A 13,029-nucleotide genomic window follows, 5' to 3' on the forward strand; every position below is an offset into this window, starting at 1 on the left:
GTATTGTTTTGCTGTCTGGAGTGTGGGTCTTGGAAAACCCAGATTCAGATCACCAGTTGTCTGAAACTCACTGGGTAGTCTTGTGCAAGTCGTTCACTTTTAGCCTCTCTGCCTTAAAGGGTTGTTGCGCAGCTCCTCTGAGCTCCTTGGAAGGAGAAAAGGTGGGATACATTATTGTACAGTAAGTGAAGCCAGGACAAGGTAGAGCTTCTTGGACTGGTGTGATTCTGAGAGGCCCCGGAGGACCAGGTTTGGCCCATTGGCCAAAGGTCCCCCACCTCTAGTCTATAGAGAGAGGGATGATTTCACTGTCTCTTAGGTCCCTTGAGGGTATGATATCCGCCCCCCTTTGGCTATGTGCTGGGAAAAGCCAACAGAAATGAGTCATTTCCCAGAGTTTAAGGACAATAATTTACCTTTCTTCCTCTGCCTGACTGCCCTGCTAGGCTTTTTGTATGCCTTGATTTGCTGAGCTGGGGTCTGCTTCACTGCACTTCTCACTGACAAGGAAAGCTGAATAACATGTCTAGATTAAATTTCACATTTTTTTTCCTTTTTGGTTTGCATGTTCAGAAGCAACAACGGTGACAAACTCTGGATGCTAGGACTGTCTGCTTCCAAAGGAACAGAGGCAGGAGTTTCCAGGCTAGTCAGCTGTTTCAGTAGACCTCTTTCCAGGCTATTTCTGCTGGTCTGTCAGACCAGCTGTATGTGGTACTGTGGAGGCAGAGACTGGCAAAGAGAGAGAGAGAGAGATGGAGTCTGCAAGTAACCCTTTCAGACCCAGAAATTTAAAAAAAAGGCTTGAAGAAGCAGAAATGCAAGCCAAATTCCTAGACTTAACTAAGATGTTGCAAGGTGGAATTGCCTTGTAAAAAAATCTGTCCGAACAAGACATTGTTTTTGTCCATGAAGCCTAAAATCCTCCAGGATCCAAACTGTGACATTTTAGAGCGAGCTCCTCCCGTACAACATTTTGCATTCATGAGGTGTTTTTTTTCCAGGAATGACCCCCATGGGTGCCAATATGTATATTTCTTCTAAGTTAAATATCCATACTTTTTGCCTGTGCCTTACTTCTTCAGTTCAGGAATCTGGCCTACGGTCACAACATCTTCTGTCAGCAAAGTGTATGGATGATCCACTCAGACAAAATACTTTCTGACACATGTATGTATGCATGACATTCAGTTCTGGACTCATCCTGTGAACTGAAATCCCAGCTCCTATTTATTTAGCTTTAAAAATCTAAACTTTAGCATTGGTCACACACAAAAGGGACAATATTGTTTTTATGGTTATCATTCTAGAAGCCAGTTAAACGGAACCATTTTAAACATGCTTATAATGTTGTCTACTGTACTTGGATATAATGGGCAGTATCCAGTACTGCTGTTACACTCCCACTTGTTCTGTTGGGAAAGTGGGACCCACCGCTTAGAAAACAAAAAGTAAGCTATTCAAAAAACAATCCCTCGAACAAACAGAAGCGCTTGCTTCTGAATCGGGACAGCTACATTGACCTTCCTGATTCTTGAAAATAGTGTTTCTGCTTACTTTTTTAACCGCTAGTTCATCATTGCATCAGTGGTGCATAGGCAGACTTGGATAATCTCCAACGGGTTGTATCCAATGTTAGTGCTGCTTAGAGTAGCATGGGACATAAATTAGACCAACATTAGATGCAAGCCAATTAGTACATTTGGTATCAGCCACAATATTCCCAATTCCATGATGTTAGTCGCATATGCTTAGAGATGCTGATTTCTCCCCAGTTATAAGCATACATATTTTAGCAGCCCTTAGAAAACGCCAGATGAAAGGCGTGTTCACACAGAGGTTTAACATGGTTGAGACTTCAATTTAGTTTGCAATGCAAATGTAAAATCTGCATTGGCCAGAATGCTCATTCTGATTACAGATGCTTTTCTTCCACTTTAACCATTGTCAGCCCTTCACATAAACTTCAGAAAAGAGGATCAAAGTCAATTTAAGCCTCCTGCATTAAAATGCTCGGATTCTACGTGACTGTTCCCTTTCAAGTGATCTAATAAAGCTATAAGATCACGTGGGATATCGCAACCTATCTCTTTTATTTATGTATGTATATATAAATATGCCCTTTCTCTGGCTTTTCTAATATATGTACAAAAATTAAAAATCCCCCTTTGCAAAAATCACATGTCCAGTTTTCTCCAGTTGTTGTTTTACAGATTGTATCTGATGTCAAGTAACATTGATAATCGTATCATAAAACCAAATCTCTTTTCCTGCCAGAGACACTGTGTTGATCTTTAGGAATTAAGCTCACTGGGCACAGTGTCAAAATGTCATGGTGTGGTAGGAATCTTTTGACACTGCATTAAACTGCATCACTGTATTGCAGTGCAGAGATGCTAAATTGCATCAAGGCAGATAGGTGGTAAGGAAGCCTCTTAGGCTGGGCAGCCACTTGGTATACACCCAATCTGAGAGCCAGTGTGGCGTAGTGGCTAAAGTGTCAGACTAGGAGTCAGGAGATCCGAGTTCTAGTCCCCACTCGGCCATGGAAGCTCACTGGGTGACTTTGGGCCAGTCACAGACTCTCAGACCAACCTACCTCACAGGGTTGTTGTGAGGATAACATGGAGAGGAAGAGGATTATGTATGCCGCCTTGGGTTCCTTGGAGGAAAAAAGGCAGGATATAAATGCAATAATAAATAAAATAAATAAATAAACTGACGGCAATGAAGCGAAAAGGGAGATGGCTAGAACGCAGGTGGAGGATAACTCAAACCAAATTTGATTGAACACAGATTGAGCACATTGTCAAGCCTATTCTGTGGAGGTGAAAGTAACAGATAAAGAGTTCTTTTCCTCTACCACTGCATCTTCTCAGTGTCATCTACTGGAGTTTTTCAGATGATTAGAGGCCTGTTACATTCTGGCCCAGAGAAAAGTACAGTGAAAACCTTGGTAGCACACTGTGACAAGTTTGTGAGACGCTCTGAAGATAAAGTCACATCTGTCATGATTTAGACTCTACATTGGAAGCTATGCCATTAGTGGAGGTGTCTGGGCTACCATGTGGTCCAGTTTTATTAAATGAGTTTCAGTTATTGAGGCCTGAGAATGCAAACAAGGAACTTGGACAGGTTTGGTTGACTACCTTCTTGCTTGACATTTGCCTGTATTGGCTCATTATTTCAAATAGGGAAGGGGTGTCCAGCTGGGTCCAAGAGATTGTTTATTGCTAAAAGCAATAAAAAGGCTTTCTTCACATATGTGAATAGGAGGAAAGAAATGGTTCAACTGCTTAATGAGGATGGCAAATTGATAACCAACAACAAAGAAAAGGCCGAAGTACTCAATTCCTACTTTGGCTCAGTCTTTTCCCAAAAGCGGGTCTTTGACCCCCCTGGAAAAAGTGAAGCACACGCTGAGGGGGCAGGATTGCTTGAGATTGATAAATAAATGGTCAAGGAACACCTAATTTCTTTGAACGAGTTCAAATCTCCAGGGCCTGATGAACTGCATCCTAGAATAATAAAGGATCTGGCGGAAGAACTCTCAGAACCACTGTCTCTTGTCCCTCGCCCTTTCAGGATCATAATAGCTTCAAGTTTGTCTCTCATCATGCAGAATGACATGAATCACCATATTGAGGTTGTTGTGCAATGCCTGGAAAGAGATCTGTTGATTCCTGGTCACAAATGTATGATCTCATAATCCTCCACTCTGGTCATTTTTTAGGCAAGTAGGGGAGGCTGCAGAAAAGAACTGTTTCCTCTTCTGCTATCCCATCTTCGGGACATGCATTGGCAGAAATGCTTGCTGACTCCATAGCTGTTCAGGTGGCTTGTTCCCAGGAGTCACCTAGAGACAAACAGGGACATTGGCTCTTTTGCACAAGACTGGCTTTCGCAGCTACATTGGCAGCTAGCAGCAGCTTCTCCCTTTCAGTTGGCTGAAGAGAGGACTGGCGAACTCTTGGTACACTGTGTGCTCTGCATATTGCATCATGTAGGCTGAAGATCCCACAGGTTTCTTGCATGCTGAAACCCAAGAACAGCTACTGGGTAGCTACTACAGAGCATATTGATTTAAATCTTCGTGATTGGGCAGAAAAATCCTAGGGATGCGTCTTCAGCATCCATAGCCCTGCTAGCTTGCTGTGGCCGAGTGGGAGGTGGGGCAGGGAATCTTTTTCCTTGTCCCTTCCCATTGAGGGAAGTAACTATGCCAGTCCCAGAGCTGGTATAGCATTGGGAGCCTTTTCTGTTTGCATGGGGCGGGGCGGTTGAGGGGGCTTTGGATCCTATGAATCCTCAGCCACCCAAGATATGCCCAGTTTTCATAGGTGTACACGCACACACACACACCACCCCCGTCATTATGAAGATGCCAGCAGATCTTTGCAGAAGCATACCAGGGCACCTTCAACTGTGAGCATGTCCCGCCAACAGACCTTCCAATGGGCTGCACTTCCAAGTGCCCTTCAGCCACTATCCCGAGCAGCTTAGGATTCCTCCCTAAATCAGTTGTTTAAATCAGCAATGGGGGCGGGTGGGGGAAATACAGGTTTAAGTAATTTATTTAAATGAAGTGTTCCATTAATATTCTTCATATACTTCCTAAACAATGGTGCAAATATGACTGCTATACCATGTTAACTTACAACTAACAGTGCAATCCTATGCAAACCTACTCAAAAGTAAGTCTTATTGAGTTCAGTGGGACTTATTCCTAACTAAGTGTGTTTAGAGTTGCACCCTAAACTGAGTATTTTTTATACAATGTATGAGGTGATACATTGACCCTGTTCAGACAACATGCCAAGCCACGATGGTTAAGCATTTTGAGCTATACATTATGATTTAGTGTGTTGTGTAAACCATTCCTAACCAAGGTGGGTACATAACCACAGTTTAAACATGCTCACTAACCATTTGCTGCAAAAGGGTTAGCGGCCTAGCTGTGCCTAGCATGTTGTCTGAACAGGTCCATTGTATATTTTTTTAGATAACTTGTTTTTCAAAACCAATTTAGAAAAGTTAATGGATCCTTTTGCTGATTACCTGTATTATTCAAATTATTTAACGTTATTCTTTGGGATAAATGTAATATTTCCAATTAAAAAGAAATAAATCTGTTTGAAATTTTAAAAAAGTATTTTATCCACTCTAGGCTACAAATAGTTGTACAAACAGGAATCCTTTCCCCCATATTTCTAGAGAAGCTGCCTGTGCCCTAGTGACATTCATGGCCTTATATTAATCACAAGCATCTAATGTCTGTTATAAGCTTATTTTTCCTTGCTTAGCATATGACAAAATCCTACCTTGATTGCGCTTGATCAGTGAGAATTGAGTGGCTTTAGTTTAGATGTCTGTTTAGGCAGGCATTTTACAGGAGGCAGCACTCTCAGTACAGCAGCAGAAAAACCTACTCGATGGAGCTGCTTTCTTTCACACTGTCGGTTGCTTCTGAAGTTAAGGAAGAAGTGAGTGTCTTGCACTTTGGGAAAGAAAGCAGGGACATATACAGAAAGCAGGGACATGCATCCCACCTCTGGCAGTGGGATGCGCAAAGGGTCTGATGGTACCAGGGATGAGTCATGAGTGGACAAGCCAGCCCAAGACATTTTGCTGCCTGAGGCAAAGGACAAAATGGTGCCCCTTCTGGACTAGTAGTAGAATCTTTTGTTCTGGTATCGTGGAAGATGGGACAGCATCTTCCACCATACCTGAAACTTGCTTAGAGGGGGTTAGGGCAAGCTCCCTCTCTCTCCCCTCCAACACCTTGTTGACACCTTCCAGCATCTGCTGCCTGAGGCGACTGCATCACTTTGCCTAATGACAGGGCCGGTCCTGCTCACGAGCAGTGCAATCCTATATATGTTAACTAAGAAATAAGTCCTATTGAGTCCAGTGGGGCTTACCCACAGATAAGTGGGTAAAGGATTTCAGCTTAGCAGACAGAAGAGTGGGAAGAAGGCGCCTGAAATGGATATGAGGAGTACAAGAGGCCTTGCTCACCTCTGACACAGTGCAAGGCAGCCCGCGAAGGATCCCAAGGCCTTGGAATTCCAGGCTGGAGGGGATAGAAAGGAATGCAGTAGCATCTTGAATATTATGCCTAAAATGTGAGTATTGGAATTCATAGGCCATGAACTTTTAAAGAGCAGATTTGGTTAATGTTTGTTGCTTCAGTGAATGTCTTGCCCCCATGACATTTTCCAGTGAATATAACTCTCTCTTGTTAGTTAGGGTCTATCCAGGTATTACAGGGGAGATGGGGCTGCTGCCAACCTGTGTCTTCCCCATCCCTCATCCACCATGTCCAATCTCTCTAATAAAGTTTCCCTGTCCTGTTCCAATTAATTGGCTCTTACGTGGGGCAGAGAAATCTGGGTGTGATGTTGTAACAGAAGCTCTTAGTATCAGTAATGGGCGTAAATTCCCAAATATTTGGCTACTTGGGACAATAGAGGCGGAGCGAGTCAAGTGAGTCACCGCAGTGTACGAGTTAAACAGCAGGCTGATTCAGCATCCCTGCATCAGGGTAACCCAAGCAAACAGGTCCTGGAAAAAATGTTCCTTGGTGTCATTTTCACTGAGATCCAGCGTACTTTCTTTCCCCCCACATGGCTTTCTCCATCTCTTCTTCTTCCTTTGCTGTTTTCTCCCCATTGCTTCTGTTTGGCCCTTGCCTACAGTGGAGCTGGCCTCAGTGGCTGCAACAAGCAGCAGATGCAGAAGCAGCAGATGGACTTAGCTATTGGATCCCTCTCAATAGCCATCTTTCCCGGTGCACATAGACAATAGCTGGCTGATGTGGGTAGGGAGGGGGTGGGAGCAGGGCCATAGGCTGGAGTCGGGGGTGGGGAGCGATGGGCCCCCTTTGTGCCATGCGCCGTTTACCCTTGCAGCTACAAGGCCGCTTTGTTCTTTTCCTCAGGACACGCTGAATAACAATTCTCTGGGGAAAAAGCACAGTTGGCAGGAGCGAGTGTCCCGGTCGTCATCCCCTCTGAAAACGGGTGAGTTCATTGCTTTGCAGAGGCTGGCTCTCTTTCTGCCATCTCTCCCCTTTTGCATGCTGTTACATTCTCTGTCGCTTGGGCCTCCTCTCTACATCCTTCTAGAGCCTTTTCACTTTGGCCTGCATCTTGAAATGGATGCTATCATTTTATTAATTGACTGGTGGGACCTGAGCCATTTGGGAGTTTACTTTCTCTGCATGCAATCCTTTAAACCAAGTTCTCTCTCTCTGTCTCTCTGTCTCTGTCTCTCTCCTTTCTTTCCTTCCTTCTTTCCCAATCTCGACTAATATACTGGCTCCTACATGGTTTGGGTCCAGGCTACCTGCAGGATCGCCTTCTCCCGTACAATCCGCCCAGCAAACTCAGGTCCTCTGGGAAGAATTTACTTCAGTCAGTGAAAACTAGGCTGACAACCATTACCCAGAGGAACTCTTCTGCTGCTGTTCCCAGACTGTGGAATGGCCTGCCAAGAGAGATTCACCAACTTAACAGTCTTTCTGAATTTAAAAAAAGCTATAAAGACTGATCTCTTCCTGCAGGTCTACCCAGTCGAATTTTAAAATGGCTGTTATTTTAATAATGTATTAGTTTTATACGTTTTAAATCAGTTTTATATATTTTATAGTATTTTTTATATTTGATGTTGTTCCCCACCTCGATCCAGAGGGAGAGGTGGGTAATTGTTGTTGTTGTTGTTCCATCAACTCAAGAGAATCTGTAGCACGAGAACTAGTGTGATGTGGTGGATAGATTGTTGGACCTGATTCAAATCCGTTGTCAGACGTGAAGCTCACTGGATGGCTTTGAGTAAATCACTCTCTCGGTCTAACCCACCTCACAGAGTGGCTGTGAGGGGAAACCCCGTGTGTTCCACCTTGGGCTCCTTGGAGTAAGGGTGGGATACAAAATAAGGAGAAACCCATTTATGCCACCTTCTACATGGAGCAAGGGCAGCATCAGTGGTACAGCTAGGGCTAGACCTTGGGGCCAACGTCCAGGCTCCACAGTCCAGTTCATGAGGGCATCAGAAGCAAGCTCCATTTTATTCATGTAGTCATGATCATGCTATGATTTAAGTAAGCTTAAAATGCAAAATTGCACATGCTCAAAGTTTGTTTGCTTTTAAATCAGTGTTAAATCAGTGTTTCAAATCAACTGTTCTTACATAGAAGGAATGCAAAAGCAGTTGTAAAGCATGGTGACTGAGAAGGAAAGAGAAACGTTACTTGTGTGCTTCACAACTTAAGTAATTCACAAGCCTGTCTAAAGCCACTACCACCACCACCACCCACCCACACCATTAAGTTCAGGGACTAAAATGACCTAGTTGCAACACTGGGTGAGATACAAACTCAACATGAACCTTTCAGTTCCTGGAAACTGGTTCCTTTGCAATTGGCTCTAGTCTTGGACGTACAATTCCAAATACTGGCCATTCCAAAAGGAAGGTTTTATAACAACTTTGGATGTGAATGGTAATGCTTAGGCGTTGGGATACAAAATGCATCCATTATTGACTATGTCCATTCAGGTGGGCAATGTCATGTCCCAGAGGCTACACGGTGTCTGCTCAGCCCCTTAGATTTAGTCCCTTGAGACGTTGGATGTCGAACAGCTGTTTTTGACACTGCTTTGAAGTAACTGTGTGAGATGTACCAAAACACAGTTGTTGTTGTTTCATTGGCTGTCGTATGTGTTCTTCTCTTTCCCTCCCCATTGCCTACCCATAGGTGAGCAGACCCCTCCCCATGACCACGTTTGCCTGAGTGATGAGGTCAATCACCAAAACAGCACAACCTCCACCAAAGATCGAGGCACGTCTACGGAGAGCCCGTGCCGGCGTACAGCGGCCACACAGGTTGCGACCGCCTGCGTTGCCTCCTCCCGGGCACTGGAGAAGCAGCAGGCTGCTAACCGTCCCCCACCCCAGAATCCCACCATTGTGGTCGTGACAAGGGGGCCAGAAGCTTACCGGGACCGCATTCGCTACCAGACAGATGTGAGGCTGGAGGCCACTGAGGAGATTTACCTGACACCAGTCCAAAAGAATTCTGACCCCCTGGAGTCTGAGAAGCCATTTATGTCACAGTCCAGTGACAACCGGATGTCTATCAGCTCTGACATAGACACTTCCAGCTACCCACAACTGACAGGAAAACCCAACGCCTCCATCAGTGAGGAGGATGAGGTGCTGGACTACTTGTCCTCACCTGACAAAATGAACGCACCCAGGACTGTATATGGCAGCAGCAATGGTGGCTACCGGCCTTGCCACAGCCTCCAGAGGGCATCGGTGAGCTCTGACACCAGCGCCCTCTCCTACGATTCAGTCAAATACACGCTTGTGGTAGATGAGGATGTGCAGCTGGAACTAGTTAGCCTGAAGCAGTGTTACTCAGGTTACAGCGACGAGAGTGATTCGGCCACCGTCTACGACAACTGTGTCTCCTCACCCTATGAATCGGCCATCGGGGAGGAATATGAGGAGGATGCCTTGAAACGGGACTCTGTCTGTCTCTCTGAGGACTCCACACCTGAGGCAGACATCCATTTCTCCAAGAAGTTCCTCAACGTCTTCATGAGTGGCCGGTCGCGCTCCTCCAGTGAGTGCTGGGGCAGGAGTCCTTTCCAGTGAGCACTGGAATGGAGGGAGTGGGGAGGGATCTGAAATTTCACTGCAAGGTGATGGCAGTTCCCCCTTACTCAGGCATTAAATCTCAGTGCACTATGGGTCGTGGCAAGGTTGTTAGGCAGTACAAGTGACAGTTCCAAGAAGAACTGTCCAATATGGCCTCAGAAAATCTTCCCCAACTTGCTGCCCTCCAAATGTTTTCTATCAACCCCAGTTAGCATGGCCAACGGTCAGGAATGCTGGGAGTTGTCATCCAAGACAACTGGATGGCACCAGGTAGGATGGAGAAGACTATTTTGGAGCAACTTGAATTCACAGTGAAAGAACCTCGCAAGTGTGTTTAGAGTCCCTTGGTACCAATGTTGGTGTCTTAACTTATATGATATGGAACAAATCTTCCCTAACCGGAACCGTGTGTAGCCACGGCGTATTGCTTTCTTAGAACTGCAGCACATCTTATTGTTTTTAATGGCAATTCTTGAGGATGTCTGCAATCTTTAAAAATCTTAAAGGCTATGGGGAGTTTAAAATGGCAGCCCTCAGAACCTGAAAAATAGCATTTCTAAAAAGAGCACTGACAGAATTAAGCAGGGAGTGTGGGGAGGAATTCTATACATGCCCTGTTTTGAGAGCTTTAGAAAGTTTTCATTCTTCTCTGCAATGATGATATCTAATTGTCTTCTGAATCAAAAGAATGAACAGGGTTGGACACAGATGAGAGTTTTTAAGAGAGTTGAAAGCAATATGACATGAGCATTATTACCCTTTGGGTACACACATTTCTTTTGTCCCTTCTGACCAAGCGATTTTGCAGGGTTTTGAAACACTATGAAGTCTTGTAAAACCTGCTTTTATCAAGGCTGACCGTGAGAGGCGTGTACACACTATAAGCAACAATACAACCCTCATGCCATGTTCAACGATGGGGGAAAAGTGTCTCCGGCCTATTGTTCCCTACCATAAGAAGCTACATGACCAGATTACTGGTTGCTCTGATGCAGGTATCCCTCAAGAGGGCAAAATATGCTTGGTCTTTTCTCCAGTGATTTCCTCAGGAAAAGGCTGGGCAGAAGCGTTGGCATGTTTTGCAGTTAAGATCATTGTCAGGCACTTCTGATGGACCAAACTGTTGTCTGCACAGTTTGAATGAGAGAGTTATTAGGTGGCTGTAGCTTTTCCCCCCTTCATTTTCAGGTGCTGAATCCTTCGGGCTCTTCTCTTGTATTATCAATGGGGAGGAGCAGGAGCAGACTCACCGAGCTGTCTTCAGGTGAGTCGAGTGCAGGGAAAACCCTCTGCCCCGGGCAATGCAATCCTCCCCCCATAACCCCCCACCCAGTGGTGGTATCATCAAATACAAGTGACTTGAATTGGAGGGAAGAAGCCTAAAGTGTAAAGTGTTCTCAGTGGCCAATCTCAGATTGGGATACACCTAACAAACACACTTGGAACCTGGTTATGATGTGGCTGGCTAACATTAAACATGTAGTCGAACCCCAATAGCAATGTAAATTGCAGAAAATTGCAGCAGTTACTTCTGCAGAGAAAACAACCATTTACTGAGTGCCCTATTCATGGAAGTAGTCCCTGAAATCTTTTATGAGCAGCACTTCTGATATTGCACTGTGCATATGAGCAGTTACTTGCTATGTCAAGCCTAAAGAAATAACATCTGTACTGTTTTATAGGCACTTTCCTCTAGAGTTCTAGCATAGATGTCCTCGTAGCCAATGAGAGTTCAGGCTCTTACCCTTTGACCTTGGATACAGAATTTTCTATTGGTCTCTTTCTTGAACCTTTGGGCAAGCTTGTACCTTCAAAGCTTTGGTTAGCAAAGTGCCAGCAATTTTCTCCCCAGGTTTGTGCCTCGTCATGAAGATGAACTAGAACTGGAGGTAGATGACCCTCTGTTGGTGGAGGTTCAGGCAGAAGATTATTGGTATGAGGCTTATAATATGAGGACAGGCGATCGGGGCATCTTCCCTGCTTACTACGCTATTGAGGTCACCAAGGATCCTGATCACATGACAGGTACTGACCCTCATCTATGTTCCTGTTACTTCCTCTTATGTAGGCTTTTCTACCCATTCCCAGGCTGTGTTATTCACCTCTGCTCTTGCACCTCAGTCCAGGCTCACAGCTATCGACTATACCTGGGCTTTTCCAGTTGCCTGATTAGGTCAGTCTTCAAAGTGGGAGGGGAAAGATGAAGCGGACGTACAACTTTCCGCTTACCTGAAGGAGTATAAAAGTACACAACTTGTGCCCCATCCCGGTACTGCCACGTCATTGGCTGAAGCAATAAGAAAGGTGTTTCCTCTTTATGTCTGATAATATAGGATTTCTGTTTGAATATGATCCTTCTCATCTACCTTGGATTTGGGTTTTTTCAGATTCAAGCAAGACCAGTGATTGGGTGGATCAGTTCCGGGTGAAGTTTCTTGGCTCAGTCCAGGTTCCATATCACAAAGGAAATGATGTGCTGTGTGCAGCTATGCAGAAGGTACATTTCCTCTCCACTCACCGGCCTGCCGCCCAGCTAAACCCTGTTTTTTCTACACCACATTTTATTTGAGGATACATGTGGCATTTTATTTATTTTAAAAAAGCGCCCAAATACAATTGAAATATAATACTATCTGAAGGAGATGATAAGTGGAAGGTGGGGAGGAAGATACAGCTACCAGTAAAACCAAATAGGCATACTAACCATTAAGAGATTGTCTAAATAAACAGGCCTTTAAAGCCTGCTTAAAAGGGGCAAGGTCCTTAATCTGGCAGATCTCAACAGTTTCTTTGTAGGCTGCTGAACGTGTCTTTCAAACCTGAACTGCTAGGTTTGTTTAGGAGCTAAATAACCCAGCAGTTAACCTAACAACTAGCCATAGTTTAATGGCTAGGTGGCTTAGCCCCGAAACAACCCAGAGGTCTGGGTTTGGACAATGCTCTCAGCAACCTACAGCAGAGTTGCTCATGGGTTGCTGAGTAAAACCGGAACTGGCGGGTGCACCACTGGCAGCACACCCACTGTCTCCTGCTTGTGCATGATAGCCTGTTGTTATGTATGAACCAGATCACTGTGTCAAACTTGGAGTCTAGGAGGAGGCCTGGTTCCAGAAGTACTCCCACACTACAAGCCATTTCTTCTCTGGGATGTGTAACCCCATTCAAAATAGACATTTTCACCTCTCCACTATAGTAAGATCGCTTCAGCTTGTATAGATTGAGCTTCCTTTTATTCACCCTCATGTAAGTCCATTGCCAACCTGTAACAGAAATTCAGGGATGAAAATACTACACCTGCCATTCAGTTCTAGAGAGGAACTAGAACTGAATGGCAAGGGGAATTGTGAAGCTGGGATCACACAGCAA

General features: G+C 44.8%; 1 protein-coding gene across 2 annotated transcripts in view; it reads left to right on the forward strand.

Moving 5' to 3' along the window:
- Window positions 1–13,029, forward strand: part of MAPK8IP1 (mitogen-activated protein kinase 8 interacting protein 1) — a 60,887-nt gene that overhangs the window by 40,709 nt on the left and 7,149 nt on the right. For both annotated transcript variants that reach the window (XM_063118827.1, XM_063118828.1), the window contains exons 4-8: window positions 6,941–7,022; window positions 8,756–9,628; window positions 10,852–10,927; window positions 11,516–11,688; window positions 12,051–12,160. In XM_063118827.1, the coding sequence (XP_062974897.1) occupies window positions 6,941–7,022; window positions 8,756–9,628; window positions 10,852–10,927; window positions 11,516–11,688; window positions 12,051–12,160 (1,314 nt within the window). The remainder of the gene's footprint in view (window positions 1–6,940; window positions 7,023–8,755; window positions 9,629–10,851; window positions 10,928–11,515; window positions 11,689–12,050; window positions 12,161–13,029) is intronic.

This window comes from Elgaria multicarinata, chromosome 2 (assembly GCF_023053635.1).
Source record: "Elgaria multicarinata webbii isolate HBS135686 ecotype San Diego chromosome 2, rElgMul1.1.pri, whole genome shotgun sequence".
NCBI lineage: Eukaryota > Metazoa > Chordata > Lepidosauria > Squamata > Anguidae > Elgaria > Elgaria multicarinata.